The sequence below is a fragment of the Salvelinus sp. IW2-2015 genome, linkage group LG33 (genome assembly GCF_002910315.2).
Source record: "Salvelinus sp. IW2-2015 linkage group LG33, ASM291031v2, whole genome shotgun sequence".
NCBI lineage: Eukaryota > Metazoa > Chordata > Actinopteri > Salmoniformes > Salmonidae > Salvelinus > Salvelinus sp. IW2-2015.
Window position 1 is genome coordinate 558,991 of NC_036872.1, and position 19,723 is coordinate 578,713.

General features: G+C 42.3%; 1 protein-coding gene across 11 annotated transcripts in view; it reads left to right on the forward strand.

Annotated features, from left to right (window-relative positions):
- The first annotated feature begins 1,544 nt into the window (after positions 1-1,544).
- The window catches only part of LOC111957990 (ataxin-2), a 30,137-nt gene continuing 11,958 nt past the window's right edge, over positions 1,545-19,723 (forward strand). For 5 of the 11 annotated variants that reach the window (XM_023979137.2, XM_023979142.2, XM_023979138.2 and 2 more), the window contains exons 1-11: positions 1,545-2,058; positions 6,894-6,927; positions 7,206-7,265; positions 11,409-11,480; positions 12,591-12,741; positions 13,954-13,968; positions 14,753-14,886; positions 15,026-15,117; positions 15,293-15,490; positions 17,177-17,343; positions 18,637-18,849. In XM_023979137.2, coding sequence (XP_023834905.1) covers positions 1,979-2,058; positions 6,894-6,927; positions 7,206-7,265; positions 11,409-11,480; positions 12,591-12,741; positions 13,954-13,968; positions 14,753-14,886; positions 15,026-15,117; positions 15,293-15,490; positions 17,177-17,343; positions 18,637-18,849 — 1,216 coding nt within the window. In that variant the 5' untranslated portion in view covers positions 1,545-1,978. Of the gene's footprint in view, positions 2,059-6,069; positions 6,332-6,893; positions 6,928-7,001; positions 7,023-7,205; positions 7,266-11,408; positions 11,481-12,590; positions 12,742-13,953; positions 13,969-14,752; positions 14,887-15,025; positions 15,118-15,292; positions 15,491-17,176; positions 17,344-18,636; positions 18,850-19,723 lie in introns of those variants that run through there. The other 6 variants (XM_023979139.2, XM_023979149.2, XM_023979143.2 and 3 more) reach the window with 5 other exon arrangements.

Here is a 19,723-nt window from a genome sequence, read left to right on the forward strand (position 1 = left end):
ATTCCAGCCGTTGTCTATTCCACAAATTACCACCGGCTAAACCTATGATATTGAAATACCTATTTACTCTGTTCAATCTCACTGCGCAATCCACTGTCTCATCAACCCTGCCAGGAAATGTATAAACTTGATCTCCACTATAAAAAGCATCTAGACATTATCTCCCATTTCTTTTAGACTAGCATTTGGTTTTCAACAGCAGAGATTTGTATAAACATTGCCGTCTGTCTCAGACCTTTTCAATATTGAATTGCGATCTCCACGGTCCCATAGAAATTGAATGTGTCCGAACGACACTGACAGCAAATTGAACTGGTTGTCAAAGCAACATACAAAACTGTTATCAGTTCACTGGCTAAATCAATACTTTGTTGCGAAAACTAAAATGGATGAGTGGAACATTTATTTTTATATTTTCGGCGGCATGACTATGGATGAATGGGGAAAAGAGATGGCAATAATACCCAGGCATGCATATTTGGAGGATAGTGCATTGAATGACCAAGAGAAACGCCGCAACGAAAAAAAACACCTTTAAGAATACAAACTGGGCTGTGCGTTGCTTCGAGTGCTGGCTAGCAGGAATGAAAAGTTGTTGACTTCAAAACTGTCACTAAGGAAGAGTTTAACATCCATCTACAACAGTTTTATGGAAATGTACGAAATGGGAAGGGGGGAGCAGTACAGTGTAAGTAGCTACCTGGCACTCCTTAGTGGGCTCAACCGGTTTCTAAATGACCCACCCATCGGTCGCAGCTGGTGCCTTGTAAAGGATACTAAAATTACCACCTCGAATCATGTATTTCTGGTGAATATCAAACAGCTAAGAAGGCAAGGAAAATATATCACAAACAGCCACCCTCCCATCACCGATAAGGACATGATCCAGCTCCAAAACTCCCAGGCTCTGAATCCCGGTACACCAAAGGGTCTGGTCCAGAAAGTGTGGTTCGACCTCCAGTTACACCTGGGTCGAAGAGGAGAACTGGCAACTTTAGCCCAACTCATCCTTCGTAAAAACAGACGAGAACGGTCTAATGTATGTTGTTCATAGCCTGTTTGTTATTTCTAAGTCGCACTCGTAATTAGGCTACTGGAAAACAATATTATAACACATTCTCTCTCTCTCAGATACGCCACACTCGAATATAACAAGGCCACAAAGAATCCTTTGGACCCAAGGGAGTAGCATCCCTAGATTTGTGTCGGGACTATATCTTGTGGAAGGATGAAATAGTACGAATAAATTGAGCAAAATAACGATTAATGAAAATATGTCGATCATTTGAATATGTTGGTAACCCGTTGTATAAAAGTGATAATGCCCTCGAAGCCAGTGTTACCGGTTTGCCCCGTAACAATATATCCAACAAAACACCGGCTTCGAGGGCATGATCAGTTAATCATGAAATGCGCAAGCAGGTTGTGTACGTTGTGTTTGGTTTAACAGATTGTGCCAGGAAAGTAGGTGTATGCATCTTTTGTTTTTGGGGATATTTTACAACCCCGTACAGTAGGTGGCGGCAATACACTGAGCGGAGTCTGCCAATAAACCTCAAAGAAGAAGAAGCCGGCGTACATTATACCTGCTCCTTTCGCTGTTAGCTGAAAATCCCGTTTGAGCAAATCGAAAAATAAATTGACCGCAGGTTCAAGTCACTAATGTATTACTTAAGTGTAATCGGCGCATATTGTATTTATTTTTAAAGAGGATAGCTAACTGTTCTGTTGTAATAGGCATTACACATACGTTAGCTAGCCTGCTATTTGCTAAGTAAGCTAATAGCTAGCAAGGTTCTCTTAAGGTTTTGAATCACATGCGCGAGTAGCTCAACTAGCAAGTTGACGTTAGCGGTCATTAAAAAAAGCTATATAGCTCGCTAACCCACCCTAATATTATATTTTCATCATTTGGTTGCAGTGTATAGTGTTTTTGAGATATTAGGAGTACACCGCAAACGTTGTCGTTTATGGGATAATGTCAATGAAGCAGGCCGGTGGTAATCGCAAACCCGGCGGTGGTGCTGCCGCTGGGGCCGGACGACAGAATTTGGGCAGGTCGGTGATTTATTCAGTCGACATTTTAGTTAGCAAATATAATGCCAACGTTTGAAAATTAACATAAGCTTATTATGCTCTTAGTTACAGGAGCTGACATTTCCGCGATAAACGTCAAAACGTGTTATGTGAATGCACATTTCAGTGGGGCCTGACTGCTTACTACGTTGTTGGTGGTCAAGTTTAGCCAGCCAGCTAGCAAGTTAGGCCTACGAATCATGCTGACACACAATCCAGCAGTATTGCGGTACTTAGTTATTTTGGTAGCTCCATCTGTTTGTTAGTAGCTAACGAGTATTGAGAACATTAGTAAGCTAGCAGTGGTTGCTGGTTTGTGTCCTGTGTCAATTGCTTCCCAGGATAACCCTGTGACAAGAGGATGCATATACAGCAACTAATCAAACGTATATACTACATAACTAGCTTCTTCACTAGATTTAGGCTACGTTAGCCAACTACCATTAATTCATGCCATTGTATCAGCATCAAATGGTATTATTGGATAAGTCGGCTAATTCTAGCTACCAATTTGTAAGCCAGGGGTGTATTCATTACGGAAACCGTTTGCTCCTTTTACTTCTGGTTCTGAAATGGTAAACGAAACTGGGCGGGACCTACCTGATTTTGTCCAATAGAAACTCTTGTTTGAGTTTGTTTTGAGTAAATGGTTTGTTGCAAAACGTTTTGCAACAGAATCAATGTGATATTATACTGAACAAAAATATAAAATGCAACATGTAGTGTTGGTCCCATGTGTCATGAGCTGAAATAAAGGGTCCCAGAAATGTTCCGTCTATACAAAATCTTCTAAAATTTTGTGCACAAATTAGTTTACATCCCTATTAGTGACATATCTCCTTTGCCAAGATAATCCATCCACCTGACATTATATGCTGGGGACAATAAAATGCCACTAAAGTGTACAGTTTTGTCACAACAAAATGCCAAAGATCTCTCAAGTTTGTCCACCAGAGCTGTTAGAGAATTGAATGTTAATTTCTCTACCATAAGCTGCCTCCAACATTGTTTTAGAGAATTTGGCAGTACGTCCAACCTGCCTCAACCACGCCAGCCCAGGACCTCAAATCCGGCTTCTTCACTTGTGGGATCGTTTGAGACCAGCCAGCAGGACAGCTGATGAAACACGACTATTTCTGTCTGTAATAAAACCCTTTTTTGGGGAAAAACTCAATCCGATTGGCTGGGCCTGGCTTCCATGTGGTTGGGCCCTTGCCCAATCATGTGAAATCCATAGATTAGAGCCTAATTTATTTAAATTGACTGATTACATTATTTGAACCAACTCAGTAAAATTGTTGCATATTGGGTTTATATTTTTGTTCATTATATGTTTTCATACTGGGTGTTACAAGAAAGCCCTATACATACGCTGCCATAGATTTTTAAACTAACCTATGCTTGGTGATGCCGCCTTTGTTCTCGATTTGGTAAAAAAAAGTATCTTCGAAATGTCCTTGGTTCAACAAAAACACAAAGGTATGAAATCCATGTTTTGTACAGAGTGAGAAATGCTTCCTGCATGTGGGTAGATATGTTTTGTTTGCACTGTGTGACGTCCTGTCATCTACAGTGCCTGTAAAGTATTCAGACCCCTTGACTTTTTCAACATTTTGTTACATTACAGCCTTTTTCTAAAATGGATAAAATAAAAATCCTCAGCAATCTACACACAATACCCCATAATGACAAAGCGAAAACAAGTTTAGAAATTTTGGCAAATTTATAAAAACATTTAAACAGATACTTAAATAAGGTTCAGACCCTTTGCTATTAAATATGAAATTCAGCTCAGGTGCATCCTGTTTCCATTGATCATCCTTGAGATGTTTCTCCAGCTTGATTGGAGTCCACCTGTGGTAAATTCAATTGTCTATATAAGGTCCCACAGTTGACAGAGTAAAGACCAACCCATGAGGCCAAAGAATTGTCCGTAGAGCTCCGAGACAGGATTGGGTCAAGGCACAGATCTGGGGAAGGGTACCAAATCATTCCTGCAGCATTGAATGCCCCCAAGAACACAGTGGCCTCCATCATTCTTAAATGGAAGAAGTTTGGAACCACCAAGACTCTAGAGCTGGCCACCCGGCCAAACTGAGCAATCGGGGGAGAAGGGCCTTGGTCAGGGAGGTGACCAAGAACCCGATGGTCACTGACAGAGCTCTAGAGTTCCTCTGTGGAGATGGGAGAATCTTCCAGAAAGACAACCATCTCTGCAGCACTCCACCAAATCAGGCCTTTATGGTAGAGTGGCCAGACAGAATCCACTCCTCAGTAAAAAGGCACATGACAGCCTGCTTGGGAGTTTGCCAAAAGTCACCTAAAGACTCAGACCATGAGAAACAAGATTCTCTGGTCTGATTAAACCAAGCGTCACGTCTGGAGGAAACCTGGCACCATTCCTACGGTGACCCATGGTGGTGGCAACATCATGCTGGGGGATGTTTTTCAGCGGCAGGGACGGGGAGACTAGTCAGGATCAAGGGATATATGAATGGAGTAAAGTACAGAGATCCTTGATGAAAACCTGCTCCGGAGTGCTCAGAACCTCAGACTTGGGTAAAGGTTCACCTTCCAACAGGGCAATGACCCTAAGCACTCAGTCAAAACAAAGCAGGAGTGGCTTTGGGACAAGTCTCTGAATGCCCTTGATTGGCCCAGCCAGAGCCTGGACTTAAACCTGATCGAACATCGCTGGAGAGACCTGAAAATAGCTCTGCAGCAATGCTCCCCATCCAACCTGACAGAGCTTGAGAGGAACTGCAGAGAGGAATAGGAGAAACTCCCCAAATACAGGTGTGCCATGCTTGTAGTGTCATACCCAAGAAGACTCAAGGTTGTAACTGCTGCCAAAGGTGCTTCAACAAAGTACTAAGTAAAGGGTCTAAATACTTATATAAATGTGTTTCAGTTTATAAGTAGGCCAGATCTAGCTGCTATCACGTTGGTGTCTACTGATGGGTTGGTTGTTTAACAAAACCGAAGTGTGCTCAACTATGGGGCAAAACAGACTGGGCTGGCTCAGATGGTTTCCAACATGTAAACTATATTTCTCCAATGTTTATTGAAAACATAAATACATTTGCACAATGAGAACATCTTTCATACATTGTTAGTTAGCTAGCGGTTTTAGCCATATTAGCATTGACATGAAATCAGTCAAACACCCCAAAACAAGACCTGGTATCAAGAACAATATGAATCTAGCTGAAATCACTCACAATTTTCCACGTGGCAGTTTGTCAATGTTGATAGTTATCTGGCCATCCAGAATAACATCAACTCATGGACTAATGCCCCATTGAAGCGTGCGCATAATTTGACGTTGTTAGCTAACCCATCTATGGAATAGCCACCCCGTTAAGCAGACAGCAACTGATACATTTTTTTCAATGTCTTCATTTATCCACCATCTTTGGCGCAACGCTTCAGGGGTCCGGAACATGATTACAAATAATTTGTAGACTGCAAATTGAACGCAAAAATCCCAAACAGATATTTGACTAAAACAATCATTTCAAACCTTGCTTACATTTGTATACAAGCACATATGTCTCTTATGCATGGGAATACGTTGGAACAGATTTCCAAAATTCTTATCTCTTCGAGCCGATTTACTGGTTTTTACACTCTTATGTCCAATAGAAAACTTGAGGGGCCTAATAAAATGTGGGCCGCTAGTTGGGGAACCCTGTTGTATCGTCTTTGATGTGGCCGCATCATCTGGAAATGACTAGTTCCTGCAAATATGTTGGGAAATGCAAGTTGTCTGGCAGCTAAAATGGTGAGGGAACTTCAGTCTGTGCAAAATGTGGATTTAATATCTTACCGAGTTTTCACTGGATTTTGTAGAACCAACTGCAACTGGTCACCGAATCGGGAACGAAGAAAGTATCGCCAATAACAGTTGGGGAAAATGTATTGCGAGGCTTTTCATTAGCGAACCTCTAACACGGGTGTCAATCTTGTCCCACGGAGGGCTTGGTGTCTGTGGGTTTTGTTTTTAAGACCTTGACAATCAGGTGAGGGGAGTTCCTTACTAATTAGTGACCTTAATTCATCAAGTACAAGGGTGGAGCAAAAAGCAGCGGACTCTGTGGAATGAATTTGACACGTGCTCTAACGGGTATGGAGAATCACAAATCCCGTTACCAATTATGTAGCAAGGCTATGTTAGGATACCACCACCTTTCTACGCAACGTTTTGCTTTTACATCTTGTTGCAAGATGGAGGCTTTGGCACCGACAATTGAAGGTAAAAATTGCCTAGCTACCTTCAATAGCTTCCTACCTTTTTGTTGTGAAGTCACAATCACAGCAATAGTGTTGCAATCATTTTGAAGTTGTAATATAAGTGGGTGCGTGCGAGTAAGAAGGGGGGCGGGGCGGCCAGGGGGTTTGGGTCAAAGAGAATTTAGAGACCAACGACGGGCTTTCAACCTTGGTGTTGTCGCTGCTACTTATGTAAAATTGTGCCCTTGAAAGATGACATTTGTAAAAACTACCGTTAACCCGATGGGCTTGATTTCAGCAGCATTTCAGTCTATTTTGACAGTAAACTATTGGCAGGACTACAGTACGCGTTTCATTGGAGTCCAGACCCATGCATATAATATACAATGAAGCTCTCATCATATGAGCTGGGGGGGTCTAGCATGAATGTAATTCAAGTCACATGTTTCCTAATCCAAAAGGAAATTATTGTGTGTTTGTTGTAAAGTGAAGTAACCACTGCACACCTAGTGAGCAGGCCATATTTCTAGTTGAAACTTGCCCTAATGACAATGATATTGACCATTATTTTTGGCTTTATTCAGGGGACGGCATAGTGCCAAAGGTACTTCGGCAGCAGTAAGTTAAGTTTAATAATTTATTACATTTTTCTAACCCATTATTTGTATTGGGCAGGTGAAGTTGGAAGATCGCCTAGATTGTGAAATTGAACGGTATTTTATTTACTATTGGTTTCTTTCCTAATGAGAGAAAAAAAACAGCACACTGGTACATACTCAGTTGCTTGGTTTGTCACAGGCTTTGTCCACAATGAGTGCAGATGTTTCCTTTGGCGTTATTTTGTTTTGGGCTCTCAGGTTTGAATTGTATGATACATTTTTTTTTTTGTCTTTCAGGTTGTCTTCAACGGTGTATATGCAAACATGAGGATGGTCCATGTCTTGACATCAGTAGTGGTATGTTCCCTCCTGTTCTTATTATTCTTAGCTACCCCCATCACTTTATGCATGATCAAGGCTGGCAAAACTAAACTAATTAAGGACATATTTCTATAGACAGAGGTAGCAGAGCAAGCTATATATGGAAGCTGTCCCCACTCCTCATAGCAGGGGAAATACTGGACATAGTTAATGGTCGCTGGAATCCTTATGACAGCACGCTACAAGAGCTGTCGAGTCATGGAAGGGGTAACATGGAGTCAAAAAAGTATTGTATTGCATATCAAGCAAGTAATAGTCACATGTTTGTCCACAAAATCTGCACTTGCGATAATTACGCCATGTGTGATTGACAGATACATTTGAAAGAACAGAGGCATCTGTTTTTCGGAGTGAATTTGCAATGAATGAATTATTCAGCTTTTTAACTGCATGTTTTTCTAAACTCATTGTTTTAAAATGATTCTCTCGTACTTTTGTATACTTTTCAGTTAGTAGTTCTGAAAGTAACGCTCATGAAACAAAAGGGTCCTCGAAAATTGCGTACTACATCACATACAGTTGAAGTCGGAAGTTTACATACACCTTAGCCAAATACATTAACTCAGTTTCACAATTCCTGACATTTAATCCTAGTTAAAACCCCTGTCTTAGGTCAGTTAGGATCACCACTTTATTTTCAGAATGTACTATTATTCTGACATTTCAGTGATTTCAGCTTTCTTTCATCACATTCCCAGTGGGTCAGAAGTTTACATGCACTCAATTAGTATTTGGTAGCATTGCCTTTAAATTGTTTAACTTGGGTCAAATGTTTTGGATAGCCTTCCACAAGCTTCCTACAATAAGTTGGGTGAATTTTGGCCCATTCCTCCTGACAGAGCTGGTGCAACAGAGTCAGGTTTGTAGGCCTCCTTGCTCGCACACGCCTTTTCAGTTCTGCCCACAAATGTTCTATATGATTGAGGTCAGGGCTTTGTGATGGCCACTCCAATACCTTGACTTTGTTGTCCTTAAGCCATTTTGCCACAACTTTGGAAGTATGCTTGGGGTCATTGTCCATTTGGAAGACCCATTTGCGACCAAGCTTTAACTTCCTGACTGATGTCTTGAGATGCTGCTTCAATATATCCACATACATTTCCTATATCATGATGCCATCTATTTTGTGAAYTGCACCAGTCCCTCCTGCAGCAAAGCACCCACACAACATGATGCTGCCACCCCGTGCTTCACGGTTGGGATGGTGTCCTTCGGCTTGCAAGCCTCCCCCTTTTTCCTCCAAACATAACGATGGTCATTATGGCCAAACAGTAATATTTTTATTTCATCAGACCAGAGGACATTTCTACAAAAAGTACAATCTTTGTCCCCATGTGCAGTTGCAAACCGTAGTCTGGCTTTTTTATGGCGGTTTTGGAGCAGTGGCTTCTTCCTTGCTGAGCGGCCTTTCAGGTTATGTCGATATAGGACTTGTTTTACTGTGGATATAGATACTTTTGTACCCGTTTCCTCCAGCATCTTCACAAGGTCCTTTGCTGTTCTGGGATTGATTTGAACTTTTCGCACCAAAGTACTTCCTCTCTAGCAGACACAACTTATCTCCTTCCTGAGCGGTATGATGGCTGCGTGGTCCCATGGTGTTTATACTTGCGTACTATTGTTTGTACAGATGAACGTGGTACCTTCAGGCGTTTGGAAATTGCTCCCAAGGATGAACCAGACTTGGAGATCTACACTTTTTTCCCCCCCTGAGGTCCTGGCTGATTTCTTTTGATTTTCCCATGATGTCAAGCAAAGAGGCACTGAGTTTGAAGGTAGGCCTTAATACATCCACAGGTACACCTCCAATTTACTCAAATGATGTCAATTAGCCTATCAGAAGCTTCTACAGCCATGACATAATTTTCTGGAATTTTCCAAGCTGGTTAAAGGCATAGTCAACTTAGTGTATGTAAACTTCTGACCCACTGGAATTGTGATACAGTGAAATAATGGCAAACAATTGTTGATAAAAACTGCTTGTGTCATGCACAAAGTAGATGTCTTAACCGACTTGCCAAAACTATAGTTTGTTAACAAGAAACTTGGAGTGGTTGAAAAACAAGTTTTAATGACTCCAACTTAAGTGAATGTAAACTTCCGACTTCAACTGTATGTGCACCACGTTATTGCTCTCGTTCTCACTCTGCTGTATGTGCGCATCTTGCTAGCTGTGTGGGGCTAAAGCTTATTGGCTGGAATTCAAATTGCTAGGGGGGTGGCCCAGGTGGGGGAAAATATATGGAAAATAATGCTTCTAGTAACAGCTTCTACAGCTTCTAGTAAACAGCTTTCAAACTATTGATTTGTGGCTAATTGAGGTAAGACTAATTCTGCTCATAGATTATGCTTGTATGAACTAGGGCTGGGCGACATGGCCAAATATCATATTGTTCCCATTTTTGAATATTAGATTTTTTTTTTAATTATAAAAGTTCTAAATATTTTTTGCATGACCCAAGGATGGCAACCAATGATATATATATATATATATATATATATATATATATATATATATATATAACCCTGGATTGTTGATGCTATGTTTTGGCCAATGAGAGGCTTTGAAGCCACCGGTTGGCCATATTGGCTCTCCTCAGAAAAACAATATGGAGTTCTACAGTATTTCAAGGACAAAATTAAATGTTTAAGTATTTCTTTGTGGTAGTGGTGACAGTAACTTCAGTGCTTTCTAAAAAATGTTTGCTTTGCTCACATACTGTAATTTAAAAGTATGCTTTAATGTGTCTAATGTAATAGACATGGAAAAAAACAAGTGGACATGAGTAAATTAATTTCTATAGCTTCCAAAATATTTTTTTACAAGGGTGGGGGGTGTGCCAAGATGGAGGCGCGGTGGCTTCAAAATAGTGCCCCCCTTCAGTCATCTGTATATATAAATCATTTGGTGGCAACACACAGTCAATGAGGCTTTGTCCATTCTAATTGTTAAATACTGTTCAATGAAACTTTAACCAAAATTTGGAATATAGTGGACACTGAATATAGTGTTTAACGTGACATAAAATGAAAAAGCCAGGGAGAGGTTGTGACAGGGTAGGAACCAACGTGTTGGTCAGTGTTTCCCAGTGGACACTAATGTTACTTTAAATGTCTCATTGTTGCTAAAATATTAATGCTTTGCCTATTCCTCTTCTATTTAGAATATACCATTTCACAAACGGATCTAGGCATACACCAGTACTGGTATTGGGATATATTAGCTAGCTACCTTTGCTCTGACTAAGTACATTTAGCCAGCTAACTAGCGATTAGCATTAGTGGCTAACAAGATTTATTTTAAACAACAAAAGAAGACAAACTAGCTGTTTACAGACAGTAACAAACGAATATTGTGCTTACAGAACGCTTGTGGATTTATATTAAGACGCAAAGTGGAAAGCAGCATTGTTGTCACCATCTTCAGCATTGCATCTTCACTGCATTTATTGACCATGCAGACTCACTGTGTGGTTGTTGTGACTCGGGGTGGTAGCAAAGATGGTGGACAAATGAAGATAATTCACTCAGGTCGTTTACCATTGAAAACAAAAGGTCAATTCCGGTCTACTTAACGGGGTGGGTCTCCCATAGACGCCTATGCAATAGCAGCTGGTATACTTAGTCTGGTCTACTTAGTTCATTTACTTTCATTGAACCAGAAAATAAACAGCGAGTGGGGTGTTTGCTTTCTCTTCCATCTCTGGTGGTAGCGCAATAAACAGCTCTCCTTGAGTGACATGCGGCGGGGCTTGGTGTTTGGAAGGAGAGAGGGAAATGGACATTATTGCACAGGACGGAGTGGCATAAGACATTTAACAAACCAAACATTGAAATTTCATTATACATGGTAAAGTAAAAACCCAAACCAGCCCGTGCATCAATACCGGTATATAGTAAAATATGGTATACTGCCCAACCCTAGTATGAACTACACATTGACACATCCAGCCCAACGCGGGAGGTTTAAAAACATACTTACTAGTCAAAGTTATGGAGCATGTCTTTAAAATGTGTTGTTCAGACTGCCAATGGAGTTATTCCTAGCATCAGGGCAAAGGTCATAGTTAAACAGTATAACTCATGTGTATGAAAATAAAGTGTTTTTCTAATTTTCAGGGATCCAAATGCGAACTGAAGGTTAAAAATGGATTGGTTTATGACGGAGTGTTTAAAACATATGGCCCAGAGGTAAGGAGGAGAATCACATAAAACAATGGCAACTCTTCAACATTCACCACCACATACTGCTCTGTCCTTTTTCCTATTAGGTGACAAGTCAATTCATTGTTGTGGCTGGAGCAGTGTTCTATAACCTGAGGTCCAGCATATTCAATCTTTCTTGGTAATAAAAAAAGGAGGCTTACACACACAAAAACTGGACCTTAAACCTTATCCCATCCGAATAGTGCTTATTGGCGGGGCTCAGGTAATGTCGTTATGTACACGAGCACAAATCACCACATCTGTAATTTTTGTCCTGTTAGAATCTGCCATGTCAGTCATTTGTACTTGGCAGGAAGGTTATCACAGCCCTAAACCTACTGTTTTTCAGCAAACTCCGAAGTTCTCTGATAATACTTACAGTATCCTGTGCGAATTGTCATGCCTGTGTTTTGAGGGATATTTAGAGTTTAACAAGTGCAGCACCCAGTTTGGGTAAGAAGATGGGAACAAATTGATGCTTAAAACAAGTTGCTATGCACATAGCCTACAGATAAATGATCTGTTTTGTCATATCAACATTCCTAGTGCCATACTTCTCTTTTAAAAGATGAAGGGGACGATATTGTGCCAATTAATAAATTGCCAAATACAGCAGGTAATTAAATATCTGCATAGGTTACAGTTCATGGTTCTTATTGATGTACATTAATATTTAGATTAGGCCTATATTTGAAATATCTTCACGCCTAGAAGAGCCTCCAGGCTTCCGTCATAATGGTCAATTGTGAATTAGAGGGGGGGAAAGAATTACAGGGGTAGTTTGGTTAAAACAAATCCTGTCTGAATCATCCACTGGCGAAACTGATATGCTGGGGAAATTTTTACATAACCAACGTTCAATAGTAATTAGTCCCGTGCGAATAGGGCTTTAGCCTACATTCAACATTAGGTTCAAGTTTAACAGCATTGTCGTTAATTCATTCAGGGTAAATGCATTGCATGGCTCAGTTACGGACAGTGTTCATAATCTCACGTCAAGCACACAAAATGTAAAACATAACCATGCATTTCCTCCAGGAAGCAAGCGTTTACAACCATAAGTGATTTAGCTCTCACCACTCTTTGTCCACCCAGTGTGACCTGGTCCTAGATGCAGCCCACAGGAAGATCCCTAAGCCCAGCGAGGGCCCGCGACAGGAAGACATTGTGGAAAGCATCATCTTCAAGGCTTCTGACGTGGTGGTGGTGCACTTCAGAGACGTGGACCTCAATTTTGCCAGTAAAAGTAAGGCCTACTGTCAAGACCTATACACTCCAGGTTGTCACTGTCCCCTAAAGTTGACTGGATGCACAAATAGCTGTTTATTTGTTGGCCAATACAAAGATTGTGCTTAGGGTTGTTGTCCTGTTGGAAGGTGAACCTTCGCCCCAGTCTGAGGTCCTGAGCTCTCTGGAGTAGGTTTTCAACAAGGATCTCTCTACTTTGCTCTGGTCATCTTTCCCTTGATCCTGACTAGTCTCCCAGTCCCTGTCGCTGAAAAACATTCCCACAGCATGATGTTGCTTCGACACAATCCTGTCTCTGAGCTCTACGGACAATTCCTTCAATTTCATACCTTGTTTTTTTTGTTCTGACATGCACTGTGGGGACCTTTTATATAGACAGGTGTGTCCCTTTCCAAATCATGTCCAATCAATTTAATTTATCTCAGGTGGACTCCAAGTTGTAGAAACATCTCAAGGATGATCAATGGAAAAAAGCATGCACCTAAGCTCAATTTCGAGTCTCATAGCAAAGGGCCTGAATATTTCTGTTTATTTGTAATAAATTAACCAACATTTCTAAAATCCTGTTTTCACTTTGTCATTATGCGGTATTGTGTGTAGATTGATGAGGAAGAAAATTATTTTACCTTCACTTTTTCTAAAATGGATTGTCTGAATACTTTCTGACTGCACTGTATATCGCCACTAAACCTGTCAGGGCCCATACACTTCACAGTGAACTATGATACTCTTTCTGGGAGTTAGCATTGTAATCAAATCAACTAGTGACGTGGCACTGTGTGAAGGAGAGATAGGTTAGATCAGGGCTTCCCTACTTCCAAATCTGAAGCATTCCTGAGTGTCCAGGGATCTGATCTTGGATCAGTGTTCCTGTTCTCGCTGACCCAGTTTCCAGCTGACAAACGGCAAATGCCACATGTTAAGGCTTGCACACGTCTGCCGGTCATTTTAGATGCATACAATATGCATACATTATCTCCAAAACGTGATGGCCATGTGCCATATTGAACAGCTAACCCATAACCGTATCAGTAACCCATATGTTTTGAAAAGGAAATAAACATAACTAAGTGGTTGGAATGGAAACCTCAATATACAGTGGTGCTTTAGGAAAAAGGTTGGGAACCCTAGGGGTAGGCTAGGTTTAGGCTACCTGTCTTCTCTCCACTGACCTTCTCTTCCATGTCTCTGTCTTCTCAAATGGGTGTAGTCTCTACCGACACAGGTAATATGTCTGTTTTCTGTTCTTGCACTTTTGTTTGTTGACACATTTTCATTTTGAAAGGGACTAAACTGTCATATCTCTAAAGCTTTGCGTAAATGCAAACTTTGCTAATGGACAATCCTCATATTGAACTTGTTTCAGTCAGACAGTATTTCAATGGAGGACCCACCAGTACCCCACCCGAATCTCGTTATTCTCTAAAGAGCTTTATTCTTCGAAGTAAAGCCAGAGGGGTGATTTTAGAAAAACAAAGTGTGATTTGGACGAATCTATTGAATAAATGCAACTGAAACACATCAAAGTATTTACACAGGTGTACAACGCAAAGATTTGTGCTGAAATATGGCACTTTTCTCTTCTGATCTCAAGTATAAGAATCTGGCTTGTGCATTCTAACATTCATTTTGCTTATTCAATCAATTCTGCCTTATCCCATTTCCAGGCAGGCCATAAGTAAAATATTTCATCCTACATGACTGCAATCTAAGTGCATGTTTTTTGTTGTTGCTTACCCTCACTGATTTCTGTACTCATTCTCCCTAATGTCAACCCTTTGATTTTGCTACCTCTGGGTTGTGACTGTCTAATGGTTAGCCTGACATGATCACTGCCAAAGCAGAGAGCACACTTGCACTGTTTGTGTGTGTGTGGTACCCTCTTAACACCTGCACAGTGTGTATGTGGTACCCCTCGACACCTGCAGTGTGTGTGTGTGTTTGGCCCCTCTGTTTGCATGCGTGTCTGTCTACTGTATATAAATGTGAATGTGTGATGTAACATGTAGACAACTTCACGGATACGGCGGTGAGCGGCAGAATCAACGGGGAGCACAAGGAGAAGGACCTGGAGCCGTGGGATGGAGGGGAGCAGCAGCAGCACGTTGTCTCAGGCAGCCTGGAGTCCCTGGACACAGACGTGGTATTGCTTTCCATTTAGTGCTCTGCATGTACCGGGGTGTGTTCATTAGTGCACACTGTAGCAAAACGCTGTTACTCCCCACTCACCATCAGTTTACGCCATCTGACCAAAAACCTCTTTCTCTTTTTCTTCTCTCCAGTCTAATGGATGGGACCCGAATGACATGTTCAAGTACAACGAAGAGCAGTATGGCATCATGTCGACCTACGACAGCAGCCTGTCTACCTACACGTAAGCAGCACTCGCTTCTCTCATTCCATTCACGCCTCGTACAGGCACAGTCAAGTGTATCAAGGAGGAACTCTCCTCATCCACTACCAGTGTGTAGCACCCACCTAGCTTTGTTTGTGTGTTTGGGGACGGGTGTGTGTCTAAGGTTTGCCCTGTGCTGTGTTGCCCCATGCAGTGTTGCCCTGGAGCGGGATAACTCCGAGGAGTTCCTGAAGCGGGAGGCACGGGCAGCCCAGCTGGCGCAGGAGATTGAGGCCAGTGCCACCTACAAGGCCCGCGTGGCCCTGGAGAACGACGAGCGCACCGAGGAGGAGAAGTACTCAGCTGTGGTGCGCGGAGAGAAGGGAGAGCGGGAGCCACACACACTCAACAGGTGGGTCTCTCTGAGGGGTGAGTTCAACATAATTATACTGAACAAAAATATAAACGCAACAATTTTAAAGATTTTACTGAGTTACAGTTCATATTTTTAATTTTAATTTAATTTCACCTTTATTTAACCAGGTGGGCTAGTTGAGAACAAGTTCTCATTTACAACTGCGACCTGGCCAAGATAAAGCATAGCAGTTCGACACATACAACAACACAGAGTTACACATGGAATAACATGGAATAAACAATAAACAAGCCAATGACACAGTAGAAAAAAATTAAGTCTATATACAGTGTGTGCAAAAGGCATGAGAAGGTAAGGCAATAAATAGGCCATAGAAGCGAAGAATTACAATTTAGCAGATTAACACTGGAGTGATAAATGAGCAGATGATGATGTGCAAGTAGGATATAAGGAAATAAATAAATTAATCTATGGATTTCACATGAATGGGAATACATGTTGGTCACAGATACCTTTAAAAAAAGATAGGGGTATGGATCAGAAACCAGTCCATGCCTCATGCAGCGCAACACATCTCCTTTCCATAGTTGATCAGGCTGATTGTGGAATGTTGTCCCACTCCTCTTCAATGGCTGTGTGAAGTTGCTGGATATTGGCGGGAACTGGAACACGCTGTCGTACACGTCGATCCAGAGCATCCAAAACATGCTCAATCGGTGACATGTCTGAGTATGCAGGCCAGAACCTGGACATTTTCGGCTTCCAGGAAGTGTGTACAGATCTTTGCGATGGGCCGTGCATTGTCATGCTCAAACATGAGGTGATGAATGGCAGGGCAATGGGCCTCAGGATCTTGTCACTCTATGTCTGTGCATTCAAATTGCCATCTATAAAATGGAATTGTGTTGTCCGTAGCTTATGCCTGCCCATACCATAATCCCATCGCCAACATAAGGACACTCTATTCACAACGTTGACATCAGTAAACCGCTCGCCCACACAACGCCAGACACGTGGTCTGCGGTTGTGAGGCCGGTTGGACGTACTGCCAAATCCTCCAAAACAACGTTGTAGGTGGCTTATGGTAGAGAAAGGAACATTCAATTCTCTGCATTGTATAACAGCATTGTATACACATTTGTGAACCAAATTTGAGAGAAATAGCTTTTTGTGCATATGGAACATTTCTGGGACCTTTTATTTCAGCTCATGAAACATGGAACCAACACTTTAGGGAAAGGGGGAAACCTAGTTAATTGTACAACTGAATGCGTTCAACTGAAATGTGTCTTCCGCATTTAACCCAACCCCTCTGAATCAGAGAGGTGCGGGGGGCTGCCATAATTGACATCCACGTCTTCGGCGCCCGGGGGAACAGTGGGTTAAATACCTTGCTCGGGCAGAACAACAGATTTTTACCTTGTCAGCTCAATGATTCGATCCAGCAACCTTTCAGTTACTGGCCCAACACTCTAACCACTAGGCTACCTGCCGGTTGTAAAGGTTGCTACAGCCATGTTCAGACAGTCACTTGTAACTCGCTCCTTAATCATGCAGGGTTAGCATACTGCAGTGTTTTCAAGCTCTTGTTCCATTGTGGACATTTCAGAAGAGCGCTGGTAGGTTTATTGCAGGATTCCACCAATTCACAACTCTGATTGGACATTGTGGCAGTTGCATTAGTTTGTAACTTGTCCACCTGGGTCTCTGATCTCTCCATAGAGAAAACAAGTACATTCCCCCGGGCCAGAGGAACAGAGAGGGGATGTCATGGGGAGTGGGTCGTCAGAACTCCCCCAAGTTGGTTCAGAGCAGCAGCGGACCTCCGCGGCCAGGTCCCCATGACTACAGCCCCAGCTCTGGAACCGACCAGCGGGTTGTCAACGGAGGTAAGGACCCCCTGTACCCTAGAGCACAGAACAATAATGATACCACACAATGACTGAGAATGAGATGGCACTATTGTCAAAGCTAGAGGAAGTATGCGTGTTAGGTCACCCTGGGAGAACCAGACTAGAAAAGTCAGTTAAGAACAAATTCTTATTTACAATGATGGCCAAACCCGGACGACGCTGGGCCAATTGTGCGCCCCCTATGGGACTCCCAATCACGGCCGGATGTAATGCAGCCTGGATTTGAACCAGGGACTGCAGTGACGCACGCTTCTTGCACTGAGATGCAGTGCCTTAGACCGCTGCAACACTCGGGAGCCATTTCCTTGATTCCTTGTCATCTCGCCTCCTTCTCAAAACCCATTAGATGAGGTCAGAGGGGAGGGACCTCTGACCTTCTCATCCAATGGGTTTTGAGAAGGAGGTGAGGAGAGAGAACATGAAGAATCAAGGAAATACAATTGAGATTCTCACCCTGAGTGGGTTGTTACAGGCATCCTATAGTTAGAGGGCAGTTGTGTGGACATCGCTTTGGCTGTCCTTGCATGGGTCCATCTCAGACTCTTGAATCTACCCAATCCCTAGTTTTCAGCGTTCCTTGTTTTCAGTTCACCGGTATGCTTACCAGTCTTCAGAACAGTTTTTCTTGAATATAAATCCTTTCCTTTTCCCGAAATGCAACATTTGAGTTAAGACTTTCTCCTGTAGGATTCAGGTTATTCTGACACAGAATAAGCACTGTGCAAAGCGCAAAAAATACTTTATATATATATATATATATATATATATATATATTTTTTTTTAAACTTTTTTTTTCTTTTTCGAAACCTTTCTTTGTCAATGAATAACTCCATGGAATGTGCTTGTTAGTCCAGGCCTATGTTTAATCTGTGTCTGCGAAACTGGCCCATATGGGTTTGGTCTCGCGTTTCAGGGACTAGGGTCATCCTCTCATCCAAAAACCTTCATCACATGCATCTCGTCCTGCGTTAACAATTTGAATGTCAATTGAGTTTCGCTTCCTGAAATGTCCTCTTGTTCTGCACCTGCTTAAGTTTCTTTGACCATTTTCAAGTTTATACTGTTTTCATCAGAACATCACTGGAGTTCTTTCTTCTTTGCTACGCTGTTTCTATCTCTCTCTACCTAAACCATTCTCCGCCTTTCCTTGAATCACCCTCCTTTTCCTCATAGACCTCATCCCTCCTATTTACCACTTCTCCCTATTATTTGTCATTATTTAATGTTTTGTCCTCTTTCTTTCTTTGCTTTCTCAATTGTCCCTATTAGGTACCGCCTCGTGGCCATCTCCCTGCCCATCTCCCTCCTTGCGTCCTCCTTTTTGCTACCAGTCAGGGCCCTCTCTCCCAACCAGGGTGGCCACACCCACCCGGCCTCCCTCCAGACCTCCCTCGCGGGCTTCCCGGCCCTCGTCTCACCCCTCCGCCCACGGCGCTCCAGCTCTCGTCTCCACTATGCCCAATAGACGCATGTCCTCCGAAGGTAGCTACCTCCCTCCCAACAGAGTGGCGAACACACAGAGCCACATGCACCGCTGGGCTCACTGAACTAGGTTGACACTGGGCTAGCTGTGCTACTGCTACTCTCGTAGTGTTTCGCTCACTAATCTCCTGACGCTGCTTTTGAGTCACGGCTTTGGACTTTGACATTTTTGTTGTTGTTGTGTGTTTTCGTCTTCACCCTACCTTTCCTCCTCTCACTCGCTGTTTCTCTCTCGTGCTCTCGCCTCTCTCCCTCAACTCACACCGATTTGCATTGTAGTGTGAATTGTGTGTGGTGTTGGTCACTCATGGCAGTCTCTCCAGGGGGCTGGGTCTCTGTGTGTCTCACTCACCGGTAACACTTCCATGTGTGGCATTGTGAAAGTCTTGCTGTCACGCAGACTGGTGAGTGCTTATGTCCACTGGGTGAATTGACGGCCATTGTATTGTTGAATGTAAATATGGTGTATGTATGCATGATCAGTGTTTCCCCTAGGATTTGTTTTCAGCAGTGGTGACAGTTATTGTTGGGGGGGGTGCGTGTGGGCATGGCCAATGGTGCGGTCTCCAACGGAAATTTTGAGGCCCTCTTGTCTGCAGAGACAAAAATGTATATGTTTTAAAGCAAATTTCCTGCAATTCTACACATTCTGTCTGGGGCTGAGAAGAAATTGTAGTTTATAAGCAATTTTCCTGGAATACTACACATTTTGCCATGGCTTATGCCTTGCTATCTATATGAGTGACTGGAATATTATAACAAAATCAATGAGGGCCCGATTCCACAACATTTTGGGAATTTTAGATTCTCTTTGACTGTCTAGTTTTTATACTGGTGGTTGTTAGTTCTCAAAGATGATTTTATAGAAAAATAT